This window comes from Gambusia affinis, linkage group LG17 (assembly GCF_019740435.1).
Source record: "Gambusia affinis linkage group LG17, SWU_Gaff_1.0, whole genome shotgun sequence".
Taxonomy (NCBI): Eukaryota; Metazoa; Chordata; class Actinopteri; order Cyprinodontiformes; family Poeciliidae; genus Gambusia; species Gambusia affinis.
The window spans coordinates 1,034,736-1,052,728 of record NC_057884.1 but is presented as its reverse complement, the minus strand read 5'-3'; the positions used below and the strand labels follow the sequence as shown (position 1 = coordinate 1,052,728).

The 17,993-nt window shown below is 37.6% G+C and overlaps 1 protein-coding gene across 1 annotated transcript; it reads left to right on the top strand.

The window, feature by feature from the left end:
- The first annotated feature begins 13,683 nt into the window (after positions 1 to 13,683).
- Positions 13,684 to 16,891, top strand: LOC122819316. Its single transcript, XM_044095946.1, has 3 exons — positions 13,684 to 13,712; positions 13,791 to 13,853; positions 14,104 to 16,891. Exon 3 carries the CDS (start codon positions 14,757 to 14,759, stop codon positions 16,410 to 16,412), a length of 1,656 nt encoding a protein of 551 aa, XP_043951881.1. The 5' UTR covers positions 13,684 to 13,712; positions 13,791 to 13,853; positions 14,104 to 14,756; the 3' UTR covers positions 16,413 to 16,891.
- Positions 16,892 to 17,993: the final 1,102 nt, after the last annotated feature.

Below are 17,993 nucleotides of genomic sequence, written 5' to 3'. Positions count from 1 at the left end.
AAAAGGGATTTTGAGCACAAAAGTCATAAAGGCAAAAGGTGAAGTTAGAGGGATGGAGAGGAAAACATGAGGGCAGTGGTTACTGATTACATCAGCTAATAAGAACAATGAATAAAAATGTGAAGCAGAAGAAAAAAAGGGGGCTCAGCTAGGAACAGATTGAACCACCAATGGGGATAATAAAGCTCACCTTTCCTTAACTCTCTTTGTCTATTGACATTTTTTTCAAGTTTAAACCAGGATAATATTAGTTGTGTTATTGAAAACAATTTAATTGTTCAGTTTTTCTTTTTATTATTATTATTATTATTATTATTATTATTATTATTATTATTATTATTATTATTATTATTATTATTATTATTATTATTATTATTATTATTATTATTATTAAAACAGTGCCTGATGTGTGTTTGTTTCTTTACCTGCTGACTGAAGGTCTCATGAGGATTTCATGTTCATAAATGTAGGAGCAGAATTCCAGTACAAATAAATATGAAATGCTCTCAGGAAACAGCAATTACAGTTAGCAGAGATAACAGTGATAATTTATTAGTATTGTTTTGAACTGTATACATATTTGACATACTGGAAATATACAAATGCACAGTTAAGGCTAGTAAAGGTTTTGCTTAATGATTTCTCATGTCTCCTCACAGAGGACACACTCTGGCCTGACTGTCCACCCACAGAACCACTGAGTCAATGAAGTCAGATGGTCAGAAGCTGAATTAAACACCATAATCTGCTTTAGCTGCTTGATCATTAGCCTTGCACTCATGCTATTACTCTAAATGTGCAATCAAAACATTTGCATATTTTGACTTCTGAACTTGTCAGTGATGATAATTTTACCCAAAGCTGACAGGATCTGAGACGGCAGGTCTTATCAGGATTAGGAATATTCTAATCTTTATTAGACTTATTGGACTTTAATCAAAATTGCCCGGTAATTGGTGTCTGTGATTAGATTAGTTGGAATGAAATCAAGCCACCGCCTCCCCTTTAAAAGGATTAGATTAGGTTAAAAAACCTTGTTCGATCTAAGCAGTGAATGCAAATGCAATCTAATAGAGGGGAAAAAGCATGTGATGGAGAAAAAAAACTGACTTGTTGGGAATGCAAATCGGCCCAACCCGGTTTTATGCTAATAAAACAAGAGCAAAACATTTCAATGTATTCTTGTCTTGTTACAGTCAAGCTAAAAGCTTCTAAATCCCTGCCATTTACCAAATTAAACTAATTTCATGTGCTTCCACAAGGCACATCTGTAGGCTGACGTTTGTCCCCCGGCCTTTGAGAAGTGGGCTGCACCACAGCATTCAACATCCCATTGATCCTTGAATAGTCATGCCTGTCAGGCAGCCATATCAACCATTATCATTCTAATTTTACTGCCTTTCTTGGTCCCTAATCTAATTTGCAATGATGCTGGAGCATTTCGCGAGGCCACTGCACTTTCTTCAGAATTTCAACAAGGGTATTAAAAGCTACCCAATTTACATTAATGAAGTACATATTTAATTATGGCAGGTCACAGCAGAACTGTGGAGGGAGACGAGTTGGACACTAGGAGGAGGAAGAGATGAGGTGAGAAAGCCTGGCAGCTTAAAGAGGAGAACAGAAAAGGAACAAAAACACGCGTTACTTTCTCATTGCAGTAATAAAGATGCAGCCGGAGGTCAGAGGAACCAACAGAATTCCATTCAAAGTCACAGAGTCTCAGTTTGATTAAATTCCTGTTGCCTGGACTCCTCTCTCCTTGTGTCTTCTTCATCTCTTCCTCGTATCACAAGTGTGACAAGCTAAGAAAGAGGATGAAAGAGTGGAATAAAAGATGCATAAACTGCAAAATGAGAGTAGGAAAGTGCTTTTTATTGTTTCTCATGATGTATCAAAAGGTCTCATTTTATTTTACTCTTTGTTTTAGAAGGTTAACTGAAAATTCTTCAAACTTTTATGGGTTTGTAAAAATTCGATTTGTATTTTTTCTAGATTTGCCTAAAATTTGTGTTGTATTTGTCAAGTATTGTACATTCCTATGTAGTTGGTAGATTTAGACCTTGAAATGCCAACTTAACATTTTAGTGGATCAGTGAAGAACCAAAACGACATGCAGCCAGCTCTAACTCTAACTAACACAATCTAGTTGGAAAACTATTCAGTTTACATTCAGGAGCATGAAGGAATTTTTCTTTCAACAGCTGCCATTGCTGCACCTCGCTGTGACTTTAAAGGGATTCTTCAGGATTTTTGAAGTGGGATTGTCTTAAAAAATTTAAAAGCAGTGCAACTTACCTGCAGCTAAGGAATGTCTTGTCATCTTTCTCCAGATTGAAAACAGATTTGATGTTTCCAGAGGTGGCAGCTTGTCCAAGAGCAGCCAAGACCAAATTAGACTTCTCCCATCTAATAACAACTCCACAACATCCTACACATTCTGTGAAAAGCCTTTTAAAAACCTTACGCATTTTCACATTTATACTAGGAAATTGTTTTCAGAGAAACTTATACTGATGGGAAATTGAGGTAGGAGGAGGTGTGCCACAATTAATCTTCCTCTGGGAACAGAACATGTAAAAAGTTCCAACAAGTTACAGAAACCAATAAGAAAGGTAAATTATTCAAAATCACAGAAAGCAAGAGGTAAACAAAACATCATTAAATTAAATTTGACCAGAGGGTGAGGTGGAGAACTGAAGCCACACTGCATCATGATCCACTCAGACATTTAAATTTACTAATCTTTGTAATGTATGCAGCTGTGCTTATACATTTATGTTACAGACTGTCAGTGAACGCACCAGGAAACACTGAGTATGGGAGATGCAAGTGCGCATTTGGTAGTGAGAACGAATAACATCCAGAGGCGGATTGTGATCATGTGTTGCTGCATGAGAATCATTTCGTATGCATTGACTAGTACAGAGACATCCGCTCCAATCCGGTCTGCTTATTTATAAGTGTGCAAACAGAACAATCTTTTCAAACTTTATCCATATATTGACTTCATCGTAAACATTAAAAGCACCAGACAGATGCTTTTTTTAATATTTTGAATGATGCTAAAAAACTAGCCCATGCATTTGTTACTTCAAGATTGGACTACTGTAATTCTTTGCTATCAGGAAATTCACAAAATACAGTTAAAAGCCTGTAGAGGGTGTTGACCCCCCCATCCCCCTCATTTCATTTTAATTTAATCTAAATTTCTATTTTTAGTTTCTATTGGCGTCCTTTTCAGCTCTCATTTCCTGTCATTCTTGTAGGGTGTGAGTCTCCAGCGAAAAGTCTTAACTAAAAATCATTCCCTCCAATGAAGTGAGGGGCAGTTGCATGACAGTGGATAAAGACGTGTCTCTGTTGTCCACCTGGAGATAAGTTCTGATTTGAGTGTGTTCTTCTTTGCTGTGACTATCTAATCAAGTGACAGACTCTGATTCTTTGATAACAGAAATTTACACACTTCTCTTCATTGGCTTCTTGTTAAATCCAGAATAGAACTGAATGTTCACCTTCTCACATATTAAGCCCTTAATAATCAAGCTCAAACTCAAACTCAGATCTGATTGGTCCAAATGTTCCTCACAGAGCTCTTTGCTCTCAGACTGCAGGTTTAATGTTGCTTCCTAGAAATTCAAAAAGTAGAATGGGAGACTGATCCTTTAGTTCTCAGACTCTTCTTTCTCCACAGGCTTCCTGCTGGATCAGTGAGATTAATGCAAATATATCAAAGCTAACTCTTTAGCCACATTTTCTAGTTGACTCCTTTGGTTTTGTCCGTCAATTAAACTTTAGTAAGAGTTTTAATAAAACAGGCAGAGGAAGAAAACATGTGGAGGGGGGGTCGGTGGCCTCTGGGGCTGATGGGAGGAGGGGCCCAGACAATGATTGGTGCTTGTCCACTGTGAAAAGCCAAAGTTATAAATTCATCTATTTGCTCTCTGCTGACCTCAGCGTAGAGCTGGCTCACCCACAATGCATCAGCCTGTCACACTGTTGAGGAAAATGTGAAGGAAGAAGAAAGACTACCAGATGCTTTATTGTCTCTGTAATTTCCACATAATTAGCCAGGAAGAAAAGTCCCTGCTCTGGTTTAATCAAGCTGAATGAACTTGAAGATTACCATTCTGCCTGACACCAAAACCACCACCCCCCTCCACATGCCCCTCTACCCCAAACTGGGCCACACTAGAGTTTAACTGTGCATGACTACAGACTGTGAAATTGCTTGACACACACAAACACACACTGACTGCTGACCTGCCTCATGCTGACTGTTGATGTAGTTGAACAGATTAAGCAAATCTATCTGTTAACACCTCCTAACATTAACTTGGGCAGCCTGATGTAATGGGGCCACTCAGCCACAGACAGGACGGCTCTCATTAGTTAAGCCACTGCATGCAGCACCATCAAAGCCACATTACTCTGTTGATGATGTTTAATTTGCTTTTGATAATCCACATAAAATTTGTTCTCAACTGATGATCGTAATAGTTCCTAATTATAAAGATGCTTCCAATCAGTTAAAAAGACATTTACATGACATGATTTCAGGTGCTGCAAACAGAGCATCCCCACCTGGGTCTGGATCCAAGGAGACTATTTATACTCTCACCATGTTTTTTATTAGGTGCACCTGGTGAATTGCTTCTAAGTGACTCATACAATCATACTAAAAGCATGAGAACCTAGATGTGGTGAAGAAGTTCAAATTGTGCACCAGAAGGTGGGATGACTTGGTTGATACAGGATGATCTGATTTCAGTTCATTAGAAACTGAAGATTTCCTCTGATTTTCATACAACACCATTTCCCAGTTTCACAGAGAATGGTCTGGAAAAAAAGAAATATATAATATATACATAAAATTAATTTTTTATTTTTTTCTCCTTCCCTCAGTCTTTTCCTGAACTCCAGATTCTGATATGTGGCATCACACTTGATATAGAGCTGTATAAGAACAGGCCATTTACAATTTATACAGCTAGGATGATTACACAATAGAGCCAATTTAAATTCTGCACCAAATTAGTCATTAAAAATCCTTACTATCATTAATAAACTAAGTGATTGGCCTAGGATGGTTTAGTTTTTACATTATCAAAAAACCAAACAAATCAAGCTTTGCTTAAATAAAGTATTTGTTCAAGATAATCAATTACTAAAGAACTCAAGTTTTCAAATAACAATAAACCATTACTCAAGTTTATCATGTTTATCACAAATTGTAACTCAGTTATATTAGTAATCATTTTTCACTTTATTAAAATTTTTAAATGTAAATTTTAAATGTATAGATTTGGATTTTTTTTTTAATACAATAGAAATAGTTGTGTAAACATCTGATTATGTTGAAAACTAAACATCAATACAAAGCAGTTAGGAGGAGGATGCACTGTGAAATCTTATCAGTTCAACTGTCTTCAAAAAATTATTCAAACTCGATGCCTAAAAAAAATTAAACAAAGTAAACTTTAGGTTAGTGAGGAAAAATAAACCTAATTTATTTTAATTAATCAGAACTAATTCAAGTAGTAAAAACCAACCCCTCCAAAAATTATGTTCATGTAATTTAAACAACGCAATTTTCTTGATTGGTTCTTTTTTTAAATTTATTACGGTTTTATTGGCTCTAGTGGTCTTTATTTTAAAGTGGGTAATGAGAGAGGGGGAAACATGTGGCAAAGGTCATCAGGCCGGGGATGGAACCTGTTAAAGCCACGTCCAGGACTGAGGCCTCCTCATGTGGGCTGTGATTTCTCCCTGCACCACTTCACCCCCCGTCTCCCACTTCACAGAATTACTGATTACATCAAATATTTGAAATACATAATTCATATCAAAAATATTCTGCTGATAAAATATACAATAAAGATGAATTCACCATCACTGTCATTTGCCGGTGTCTTTTATGAATCAGATTTACAGAGGTACCAGAAAGACAATACAAAGGACCGACTTGGGACTTTAGGATGTAAGAAAATGCAATTAATTGTGTTAATGGCCCAAAAAAATAAAAATAAAATTAAGTTAGTCAACTGTAGATTAAGGTAAAATGATTCCAGGAGGCTTCTTCTGATGTTCTGTTATGTGGATGTGCTCCTTTTCATGGAAACATCTGGATTATCTCTTCATCATGTGTCAGATAAGATAAACTTCTTGCTACAGAAAAGAAAAAACACCTCGACAACGCATTTGTACTTGGATGCATTCAGTATTGAGTATTCTTATTCCCATAGATAAGAAAAAGCACAATTATCAAAAACTTGCTCTTCCCATATTAACTCAGCTCAAGTAGAATGAGTTACAGAGACTTTTCAACCACAAATTCCAAGTAACTTACTAAAAGTGACTGTTGAAAGCAATTTGATGAAAACTGGTTCAAAGTTAATTCTATTTCCAATCGCATATCATTTTGCATTTACAGTGTATGTCTGAGTCCATATGTGAGGCCAAAAATGAGACCCAACTTTTCCACAACAACAAGATGTTCACTGACCAGCCTCCCAAAACCTGGAAAAAACAATCTTACAAATGAGTGATGAGTCATTATCAGCAAATACTCGTTTTGAGTTGTTTACAATTCACATGTTGTTTAGTAATGGTCACACCTGCAAAATAATGAAATGACTAGTAATAATAATAAAAAACATTTGTCTTTACAGTGTAACATTTGTATGTAGCAAATCTTTGGGGTACCTTTTTTAGTTGTTAATAATTACATGGCAGAGAGAATTTTATCACTTGTTAGATTAATGTAATTTTAGAAATATGTAAAGAACTGGGAATTAATGCAATAAAAGAATATATTTGACATCTTTTTCTGAACATGGGATCACCATATGGTTTTCATTATAAATCTGTATTTTTTCACAATACCCTTCAAAAATTAGAGCTGGGCAAATACACTACTTTCATCATTTCCAGAAAACACCTTTTCAACATGTAAAAGTATGCAAAATATCTTTCCAAACAATCCTTCATGTCTCAGATGAAAGAGTTAATATTTATCTTGTATATTAAAAGCTGATAACTGAACTGATAATTATAGATCAGGCCAAACCAGACAGTGAAATCTGCTTTTGGAAAAGGTGAACAGTTTTTTTGTTTTTTTTAATAGGCACACAGGATACTGATCAAACAAGAACAGCAGCATCACAATAAAATCATTTTTTACATAGCTGAGAAAATAAAGGAACTCATCTTTTCATAGAAAAAGGAAAATGCTGAACTTATTGGAAACAAAATCCCAGTTGACATGTTGAAGACATGATGCAGTTGAATTGTGAGAGAGAAGGAAGCTTCTTTGAGTGAGTGTATTGTTGTGTGTTTGGAGCTCATTGAGTGTGTGTGAGTGCTCTGACTTTCCACTCGAGCAGAAGAAGAAGAGCAGCCACTCATCCGCCCCATAATCTCATCCTGCCTCAAAGGAGGAAACAAGGATGGAAAAGCACCTTCAGATGATCTGAAGATGAGGCAAAGCAAATGCAGCTGGCTCTAGAGGCAGCACCAGTAGAACGTCTCTCTGCTGAATGGCAGCATGAATGGTCCGCTTTATTCAGTGTGCCCTGTGCAGTCAAACAGCAGCAACACACCCATCCTGCTGCCTTTATCCATAGGGGGGCTTGTAAAACTGCTCGGGCCTGCAGGGTGAGGGCTGGTGGGAAGGAGGGGAGCAAAAATCCGCCTTGAATTAAAGTCTAAGGGAAGACTGTGGGTGGGCCTCGTCTCCCCACACCCACTTTGACGAGGCTCGTTCCCACTGTGACCCAGGCCCGGCCAAAGCTCCACAGCTGACAGCTTCACGGTTGGTGACGTGAACTCATCAGTTAAACCCTCCATTATAAAAGAGGCCATATTTCCCTCAGGCAGTGGCATTAACTGGCTCTATGTGTCTAGCTCACCCCGACAGGAAACACAACACCAGTCAGAGCGGTGGGATGAACACGGGGGGTAAACAGCATGAAATCACCCACAAAAAGCCAGACAGAAGTTGTAGCAAACACACAAGATGTGTCCTGCTGTAAAGAAGTGATCTGGAGAGGAGCTCTACCTGCTGCAGCGTTGCAGAGCAACACAGAAAAACAAAGTGACATGAACAATGCAACAAAAAAAAAAAAAATTGAAGTAAATAACTAAACAAACTAAATGTTGATGTGATTTATGAAGTTAAGGCAGGGTGCAGTTTTTTGATTTTGGTTACAGTGTTCTATAGTTCATGTGCTTCTTTAAGTTTTATTTTCTACCATGAGATGTAAAGTTTTTGTAATAAGTTGGAAGCTTGGTATTGTCATTTGAAATAAATAAGAAAAAATAAAAATGTCAAATCTGTTAAAAAAAATGGAGTCATAATTTTATGTATAAAATTTATTTATTATTTCAACAAACTGTATTTATAGAGTCCTATCTTTCTTATCATATTCTGTTTGAACATATTATTTTCATTTTGCTTTTGTTCATGTTCTATGTTGTTGCTCTTCTTTCTGTTATTTGTTTTCAGTCCAACAGGATTGAGATCAGTTTAATTTTTTTTTTAGATGTCATATAACTGGACATCTGGCAACAATTATGCTTACTATTGGAGTTTGGTGAAAGGCGAAGTTGACATAAAAGACCAAACAACAAAATAATGTAAAAAAGAAGAAACATTAAATCAGTTTTACACAGAAGTGAAAATAAAGGAACTAATCTTTTCATAGAAAAGGGAAAATGTTGAACTTATTGGAAATAAAATCCCAGTTGACATGTTGAAGACATGATGCAGTTGAATTGTGAGACTGAAGGAAGCTTCTTTGAGTGAGTGTAATGTTGTGTGTTTGGAGCTCATTGAGTGTGTGTGAGTGCTCTGACTTATAAGCAATATAAGTTTTATTGGTTGATTTATATGAAACAGTTGAGTTAAAGATACATTACAAAGCATTTGATATTTCGCCTGAAACAAGTTTTTGTTTACTTTTGGTCAGATTTAAACTATTTTAGAATCTTCAGAAGTTGAAACTACAGACTCTGAGTAAACTTTATTATCTCTACAACTTATAATTAAAACCATATATTTACATCTGCTAAGACAAAACCTCAATCTCTTTCCTTTATTGCGTGGCATTGCAGAAAAAACAAAACAAAAACTAAGACATCAGGAAGAGAATTGTGGACGTCTATAAGTCTGCTTTAACCTTGGGAACAATTTCCAAATAAACAAAACAATTTATCTGTTCAAACAATTACATCCAAACATGAATAGGATGGGAATGTCTAGCTGTATTCTGTTAAAAAAAAAAGTCAGAGGAAGAAATAATTCCTTCTAAAGCAGCATGAGAAGAAGCATTACCTTTAGCAAAACCTCAGGCAAAATGGCCATTAAGACCACTGATGAATTTAGAAGGAAAAGAGGAACACTTTTGCAAGACTGAAAGCAACAACATCAACAACTGTGTGAGCATTATGTGGGGATGTTTTGAAGCAGTGGGGAATGGTGCACGTTACAAAAAAGATGGCATCATGGAAGAACATGCTCCGAAGGAATTTCTCAAAACTTCATCCAGGATGGTTAAATCTGGCACAAATATGTTCTTCTAAAAAGATAATGACTTTGAACATACTACCAAACTCATTATAAAAAGCCAGGGTTTAGAGGTGGACAAGCAAAACCCTGGTCTACCATGGGAAGTTTGTGGGCGGTACCACCAGTTCTGTCAGGACCAGTGGACCAACACTCCAGTATTCTACTTGTAAAACGTTTGACCCAAGTCATTCAGTTCAAATGGCAGTTCTTTCCAACACCAACTTGGATGTCATCATCTGAATTTGAAGAAAGCAATAAAAAAATCTAAAAAATTTTATTGTCAAAGTGACTCAATCTCCACGATGAAATTTCTAGTTGAATCAGGGATGTTTCAATAAGTGGTTAAATGTACTATTGTACAGGATCCAGTGTTAAGCTGTGGTTCCCTTCCTTTCAGCAGTCAGTGTCAAAGAGCTGAGCTGAGTCTGAGTGACAGCTGGATGCTGGGAGGTCCGACTGGACCAGCAGAAAGGGGAGGACGTGATGTGTCGAGCAGCAACAAGACAACTGTGGAGTGTCGGGCGTGTGTGTGGGGTGGGTGGCATGGGGGGCCAGAGGGAGGTCGTGGTGAGGGGTGGGTATGGCGGAGTGTGTAAAGCCTATGAATAAATCAGTGGTTAGTAACAGTATTTGAATAACAGCAGCAGGAGGAGGAGGAGGAGGTGCTCTGCAGCTGCACTACTTAACAGACAATGGCCACTCAACAGATGGGAGCATTTAGTTAAAGAAAGTCAGGGTTTTGGTTAAGGAAGCCGCCGCCCATAGATCCTGCTGGGCCACTCTGACAGGTGGTCTGATCTCAGCCTCCAGCTTTTCTTCCACCAAGTCTAACACTTTGTTAGTCCATTTAACAGGGGTGTGCCTGAGACATCACTCCATCGCACACCGATGCCTTGATGTCCACCAGCTTTTACATCCCTGATATTAATCTGCCGGTAATCCTGACTGATCTGAGAACTGTGTGATGAGGAGAGAGGACAGACATCTGTTGTTGGCTGAGAGCCTGGGTTCAGTCTGAGGGACTTCCTGTTATGATACGCCAGAGACATGTCATGTCATCATAACTGTGAACACTGTAATCTGCAGAGGTCACCATCAGGCCCAAACATGAAACCATGAGAATATTATTATTAAATCCTGTCCAATGTGATACTTGATTTCATCTTTTAATAAAGAAATATTTCTTAGTTTTTGCTATAGAACAATTTATTGCTTTCTATAGTTGAAATAAGCGATTTCTCTACTGTGTGTACCAGACACACAAGTCTGACTTTTATTAGTTAGAAATGACATAATGGGACAACCAAACTGATTCTTTTTATAACACATATGTGAAGTTGCATTGATTCGATAAATATCGATCACTTCCATATTTTATTGTATTTTTTCCCTGTGAAGCCTCCTGTTGGAAACAACACGGTAAATGTTGGTATTTGTTTTGCTTCTCTGGCTCCATGTAAGTGAAAGTGATTAAAGTTCTTTAAACCAAACAGTGAACATGGACAGCATGATGGATCTGGCCCGGCTCTCCAAAGCACCACACACTAAGATCTAATTTTTAAACTCACAATCATAACAGATGACTGGAGAAAGCAGTGAATTCATCTTCCTCATGTACTGTGGCACGTTCACCTACAGGAGATATATTGACACAGCCTGACAGGAGTGGGTGATTCAGGGGATCTCAATCTGCATGTGAACAGCTCAGCTGATGTCATTTGTTTGACAGAGCATCAGTTTATGATAGTGTGTGTGACTGATGGCATTTTATTCTATAATTTTTCTGTCTTTGTCAGAAAAACTTTGCAGGCAACACGAATCACCCTCATAGAAGAGACAGATAGAAATTGAATTCTCTCTCTGTCTCTGTGTATAAACTAGTAATTGAATATTATATTTATTCTGCTATTTATAAAAAGTGAGTGCTGTTAGCATTAGCTGTGCATTATCTGATTTTATTAGCTTTCCATGGGATGAATGATACTCTAAAGCCTCTCCTGGCTGCCAAATCTGCATTTGTGAGTCTGGGGACATTGAGGACATTAGAGTTAATCACTCTACGTTTGGCTGCCGATGGCCCCACTCCCCCTCCTCTGCAATATCCCTCACATGGATAATGGCATTTCTGCCTCTTGCTTGTGAAGGTTGAACTCCCTACATGCTCATCAGGAGGACAAACCTCCTCCTTGCGTCTCAATTGGCAATTGTTTTTCAGAATGAATTATATTTAAGTGAATTAGCCAGGATGCATGGTGGGACGGCCTGATTTGGAGCTTTGCAGAATCTCATTAAAAGCAGCTTTGTTACTGTGCAGCACTCCAGTAATGACATGCAGAAGGCCTAGCTTGGCGCAGTCCTGGGCCTGCTCATAATGGGCCTGATTCATGGATCTTTGATTGCTGTGTAGAATTGGATTAAAGGATCATCTCAACTCTTAAAGACGGCTCTGAAATAAACGGTTTAGCCATGTGTTTAAGTCCAGGGATGACTACACAGTTGCTTCCTGCTTTGCATGTATTTTAGCAGTGGACAAGGGGAGTTGAAAGTCAATTAACTAATAATGTTTAAAGTTGAAAGGCCAGTTCCATGCATCCAAATGTCTGTCCATCCATCCAACCTATCCAAACCTATTTTCTGGTTTCCAGCTGCACCTTTAATCAGACAAAACTTAATCTGGGACTTCAGCTGCTGTGTGCACCATGCAATCAAAGGGAATCCGGACTGACCATCAGAGAAGAAACACCCAAGTCTGAAATACAAATTATTTGCAGGAAACATGGTTAAAAACAACATTAGGTTTTGTGATCAAAGGATATGATAGTGTAAGAAGAGATTGACAGGAGGGAGGTGAAGGAGGATGAGGAATATTTATAAAGCAAGGGATACAATGTCAGGTATTAGGGAAAGGGAAAGAACTTGAATATGTAGTTATTGAGATATGGGAACAAGAAGGTAAATTGAAAATAAGAAAATTTTATAATCAATGTAAAACATTATAAATTGAAATAATGAGGAGTTAACTGAAAATTTGGAAGGGAAAGTCATTTGGTGTGGGGATTTTAATGCAAATACTACTTTGTGGAGTAAATGTAATGATAAAAATAGACAAGTTATAGAAGAATTAATGGAAATGAAAAATCTTGAAGGTATCAATAATGGAAGGGGAACAAAAATCAATATAAGAACAGGAATAGAATCAGTTATTGATTTAACAATTGTCTCAAATGTTTTAGCTGGTATTTGTGAGTGGTTCATTAATAAAAATTCAACAATAGGTAGTGATCATTATCCCATAACCATAAGAGTACGATTTAAATTAATTAATAGGAATATAAAAGTCAATGAAAACTGAATTTTCATAACGCAGACTGGATTAAATTTAGATACTTGAGTGAAATAAACTTAGGAAAAGTAGATGTGAGAATGAATATAAATGATGTGAATTTAAAAATTTGCAAGATAATCATGGAAGCAGCAGATAACTCTATAAAGAAAGCAGAGTGTAAAAATAATAAGAAAATGGTACCATGGTGGACAGATGAATGTAAAAAAGCAATAAAGTTAAGAAATAAAGCATTTAAGGTAAGAAAAGGTAATCCAATTTATAAGAATTTAATTGATTATAAAAGAAAACAAGCAATGTTAAGGAGAACGAGTAAAAATGCACAAAGAGAATATTGGAGAAATTTCTCTTGGACAGTAGGGAAAGAAACAAAAATAGAAAAATTTGGAAAATAATTAAAAGAATGAATGGCATAAAGAGAGAGTTTGAATATCCTATATTAAAGTAGATAATACAAGTATAATAAGAGATGAAGATAAAGTTTAAATATTGGCTAGAACATTTAGTAAAATTCACAGGTCAAATAATATTATTAAAGAGGGAAAGAAAGGAAGAGAAAATACAAAACTTAAATATAGAGAGTTATTAGAGAGTGCTGAAGAAACAAATAATTTGTTAAATGTTGATGTAACCCAGGGTAAAAGACTGCCCCTAATCCCGCCTTTCCTGCTCCATTGGTTAGAGTGACAGTCAGTCACACAGTGCATTCAGCCAATCACTGCATTTTGAGTGGTTAATCAGGCCTGCTCCAGTTTTCCCTGTCAGGTGTGAGGGGGAGAGCTGGAGACAAAGGAGCTACAGGTTTGTTCTCCCAAACAATTAGGTTATCTCTTTGTTTACTATGCACTTTTAATACTCACAATATAAAAAATCATGTAGATCTGAACATCCAGTGAGCTTGGAGTCGTGAAGTTGTCATGTACTGAACTATATATGGAATTGGTGAGTAATGAACACAAATGTTGTTTGGTTGGCATGTTGGTGGTGGTAGCCAATGCTAATTGTTTGATCATCAATTTTAACTTCTTAAATTCAATATGTGTTTAAGATAATGAGGTAAATGCTGATATCTTTATTTTGTCTTAACGATTAGTTTGTGGATATAAATGCATTTATTTCTGTGTATAATATCTGAAAAAGTCTAGTTAACTAGCAGGCTGGTAATTTACTGGTCCTGTTTATTTTAATACAGGCCAGGTGATCCCTTGGTAGGGTCAAAGGATGGCGAGCTTCTGACAACTGGCTGGAGCCAGGAGAACCTTAAAACTCACTCTATACTGGTCTGGTAGGAGTCTGATGGTCCACAACATTTCCCCCTCCATCTCATTATAAAGACACACAATTCATTATTCAACCCTTCTCTGGTGGAAACAAATTGCGCTTGGACATTTTCATCTCAAACAATTGGACAATTAAATTATGGACTTTTAAATGTGTGTCAGTCAGACAATGTGCTGACTACTGGGGAAAGATAGGACTCTTTGTGCACATTTATATACAAGATTTACTGCAGTATTGTGTATGTATATATTTATTGTCTTTATTTTTTTGTTTTTCATGTATGTTTGTGTCTTGTGGTGTTCACTTATTTTTCCTTCTCTAAAATACATAATAATGAAAGCAGTTATTCTTTTGTATTGTTTTTATTGATTACTGACAACAGCTCCAGTAGATGAACCTAACCTTCTGGTATTATATGCCATCTAGTCCTTTAACTGCATTAAATAACTGCTACATTATTGGCGAGCTAGCCAGGAGCTGTTTTGATCAGTAATTAATAGAAACCAGGTTGAATAAAGTTGCACAAATAAGTCTTAGTTCATACTCACCAATTCAATTTCCATCATGGAAGTTTTTGAAACTCTTGGTTTAAAAATCTCTAATACAGTATTGATTGATGGAGTTTCAGAAAACCCCACAGATGAACTTATTGATTTTCTTGAACAGTATGGTGATATTAAGCAGAAAACTACTATAGATTTGCGTGATTCAGAATTTGATCAAATGTTGGTTGTTGAATATGATTCTGGATTATCTTTAGCACGTTTATTTCCAATATTACCATATACATTTACATCAGATGTGGGTGATAAATTTCATATTGAAAGGTTGTCTGAGATTTATGCCTCAAAAGTTGGTGGCTTAAAGACAAATAAGTATTTGGCAGATTTACAAGAAATTGCCAAGCTGTCTGGGAAAAAATATGCTGAAGTCCTCACAGAAGTGATGTCCCAGATACAGCAGTCTGTTGCAGAGTTCTGTCCTGTGGTGCCAGTGAAGGCAAAAGAGGAACAACTTGTAGAGAAAGCTGAAGCACAGCAGCCATCAGTTCATGCTACTACTCAACTCCCTTTTCCTCTGTCATCCCTTCCACACTCCGCTCCTCTTCCATCCAGTTCTTCTATCTCCAGCAGAACTGAAGTGCAAGGTCAGGAGAAGCAGTCCACATCTATTTCTGCTGGTGATCTCAGTCCTCCTGAGGTGCAACGCTATGTTGTGGAGCATGTTGTCAGGAGTGGGGACAGCTCTCTGCATATGCACTCATCACATAGATTGAGATCATTCTCTGGAAAAGTCCCCAGGCCAAGTCATGAGACAGATTACGACACATGGCGGACAAGTGTTGATTTAGTTCTTCAAGATCCCTCTATGTCACAGTTGCAATGTACCAGACTAATTCGTGATAGTCTACTTCCACCTGCCTGTGATATAGTGAAACATTTGAGTCCAGATACATTACCAAAAGTATACATGCAACAACTTGATTCAGCCTATGGAACTGTTCAAGATGGAGAGGAGTTGTATGTTAAATTCATGGACACTTATCAGGATAGTGGAGAAAAGCCATCTGCCTATTTGCAGCGGTTGCAGGTTGGGCTACAGCATGCAGTGAAGAGAGGAGGTGTTTTGGAGAAGGATATGGATGCACGACTGTTGACCCAATTTTGCAGAGGATGTTGGGACAACAACCTAATATCAGAACTTCAACTTAAACAGAGAAAAATTAATCCACCTTCATTTGCTGACTTTTTGTTGTTACTTAGAACTGAAGAGGACAGGGAAGCAGCAAAAACCCTGCGGATGAAGCACCATTTGGGTACCACTAAACAAAAGGTTTCATCTCAGGTCCAGTTTGCACATACTAACCAGGAAACTAATCTGTGTGTTGCTCTGAACAACATGACTAAACAGCTTTCACAACAGATGTCAGCAATACAGCAGCAGCTCACTGCTTTAACAGCAGGTCAGATGGGCACCAAGCTACCTTTTGCTGCAAAAGCTACTGCAAAGCCTAATGTGAAAAAGACTGTTAAAGATGTACATATTAGCAATTCTAGCTCTAAACCTGGGTTTTGCTTCCGTTGTGGAGAGGATGGCCATGTTAAGCCTCAATGTGATAATGAGCCTAATCCAGCATTGGTTACTGCAAAGCGGAAAATATTTTATGATAAACAGAAGAGACAGAGACAAAATCCCTCTACTTCAGCACATTTAAACTAGTTTCAGTTCCTGTTGAGGGGCGAACAGGAGCTGAGCTGGACCAACCTTGTCCCGCAAAGAGAGAGTCTGTTAAGTGTGCCAAATTGCAGACAAAACCCAAAATTGATTTGCCAAAGGGATTAATCGGTTCCAGATGTACAGCAGAAGTCAACATTGCTGGCTACAGCTCTCAATGTCTTCTGGATACCGGCTCTCAAGTCACTACAATACCAGTTTCTTTCTTCAATAAACATCTCTCAGGTCAACCAGTTCACTCGCTAAATGACCTACTTCATGTTGAAGGGGCTGCAGGTCAACATGTTCCATATTTGGGTTATGTTGAAGTACCAATAACATTTCCAAAAGACTTTATTGGGAGTGAATTAACAGTTGAAACCCTTGCTTTAGTTGTTCCTGATGTGAGACCTGGATTTCCAGCTTTAGTGCTAATAGGCATGAATACACTTGAAATTCTTTATGAAAAATTTTGCTCCAGTGACTGTCCAACATTTGAACCTACCTCATATGAGTTTAAAACAGTTCTGCATCAGTTAATGCATCAGCAGAACTGTGGCAACCATTTGGGTGTTGTGACACTCCACAGCAAAACCCCTGTTCTTATTCCAGCTGGTTGCACAGTGGTGGTTGAGGGTTGTGCCAAACTTTCTAGTGTGGCAAGTCGGTGTGCTGTCGTTAGACACCCGGATTTAGGCCTGCCGGGTGGTCTGGTTGTCAGTAGCTGTCTGGTTGCACTTCAAGCTTGCTCACACAATAGGGTTCCAGTAGTTGTCTCTAATGAAACGAAACAAGACACTTCTATATCAGCTTTAAGTATCATTGCTGAACTAGAAGCCTATGCAGGTATCATCTCAGAGCACCATGTGACCAACCATATAGCTGAGGAAACATCAACACCTTTGAACATCAATTTTGGTGAGTCACCAATACCATCACAATGGAAGGAAAGAATCATAACAGAGTTAAATGCTATACCTGAAGTTTTTTCCCATCATGATTTAGATTTTGGTTGCACCAAGCAAGTGAAACATCACATTAATCTTCATGACAATACTCCTTTCAAGCATCGTGCAAGACCTATTCACCCAAAAGACATAGAGGCTGTTCGCAAACATTTACGTGAACTTCTGGACGCTGGTGTTATCAGGGAGTCTGAATCGCCTTTCTCATCTCCAATTGTTGTTGTTAAGAAAAAAAATGGAGATATTCGACTGTGTATTGACTACCGTAAACTTAATTTACAAACTGTCAAAGATGCATATGCTTTGCCCAATTTGGAAGAATCATTTACAGCACTTAGAGGATCAAAATGGTTTTCTGTGCTTGATCTGAAATCTGGTTATTATCAGATTGAAATGAATGAAACAGATAAAGCTAAGACCGCTTTTGTTACTCCACTTGGGTTTTGGGAGTTTAATCGGATGCCTCAAGGGGTTACTAATGCACCATCAACATTTCAAAGATTGATGGAGAAATGTATGGGTGATCTGCACTTGAAAGAGGTTTTGGTGTTTTTGGATGACTTGATTATATTTTCCAACAGTCTTGAAGAACATGAAAACCGTCTATTGAGAGTTCTAAATC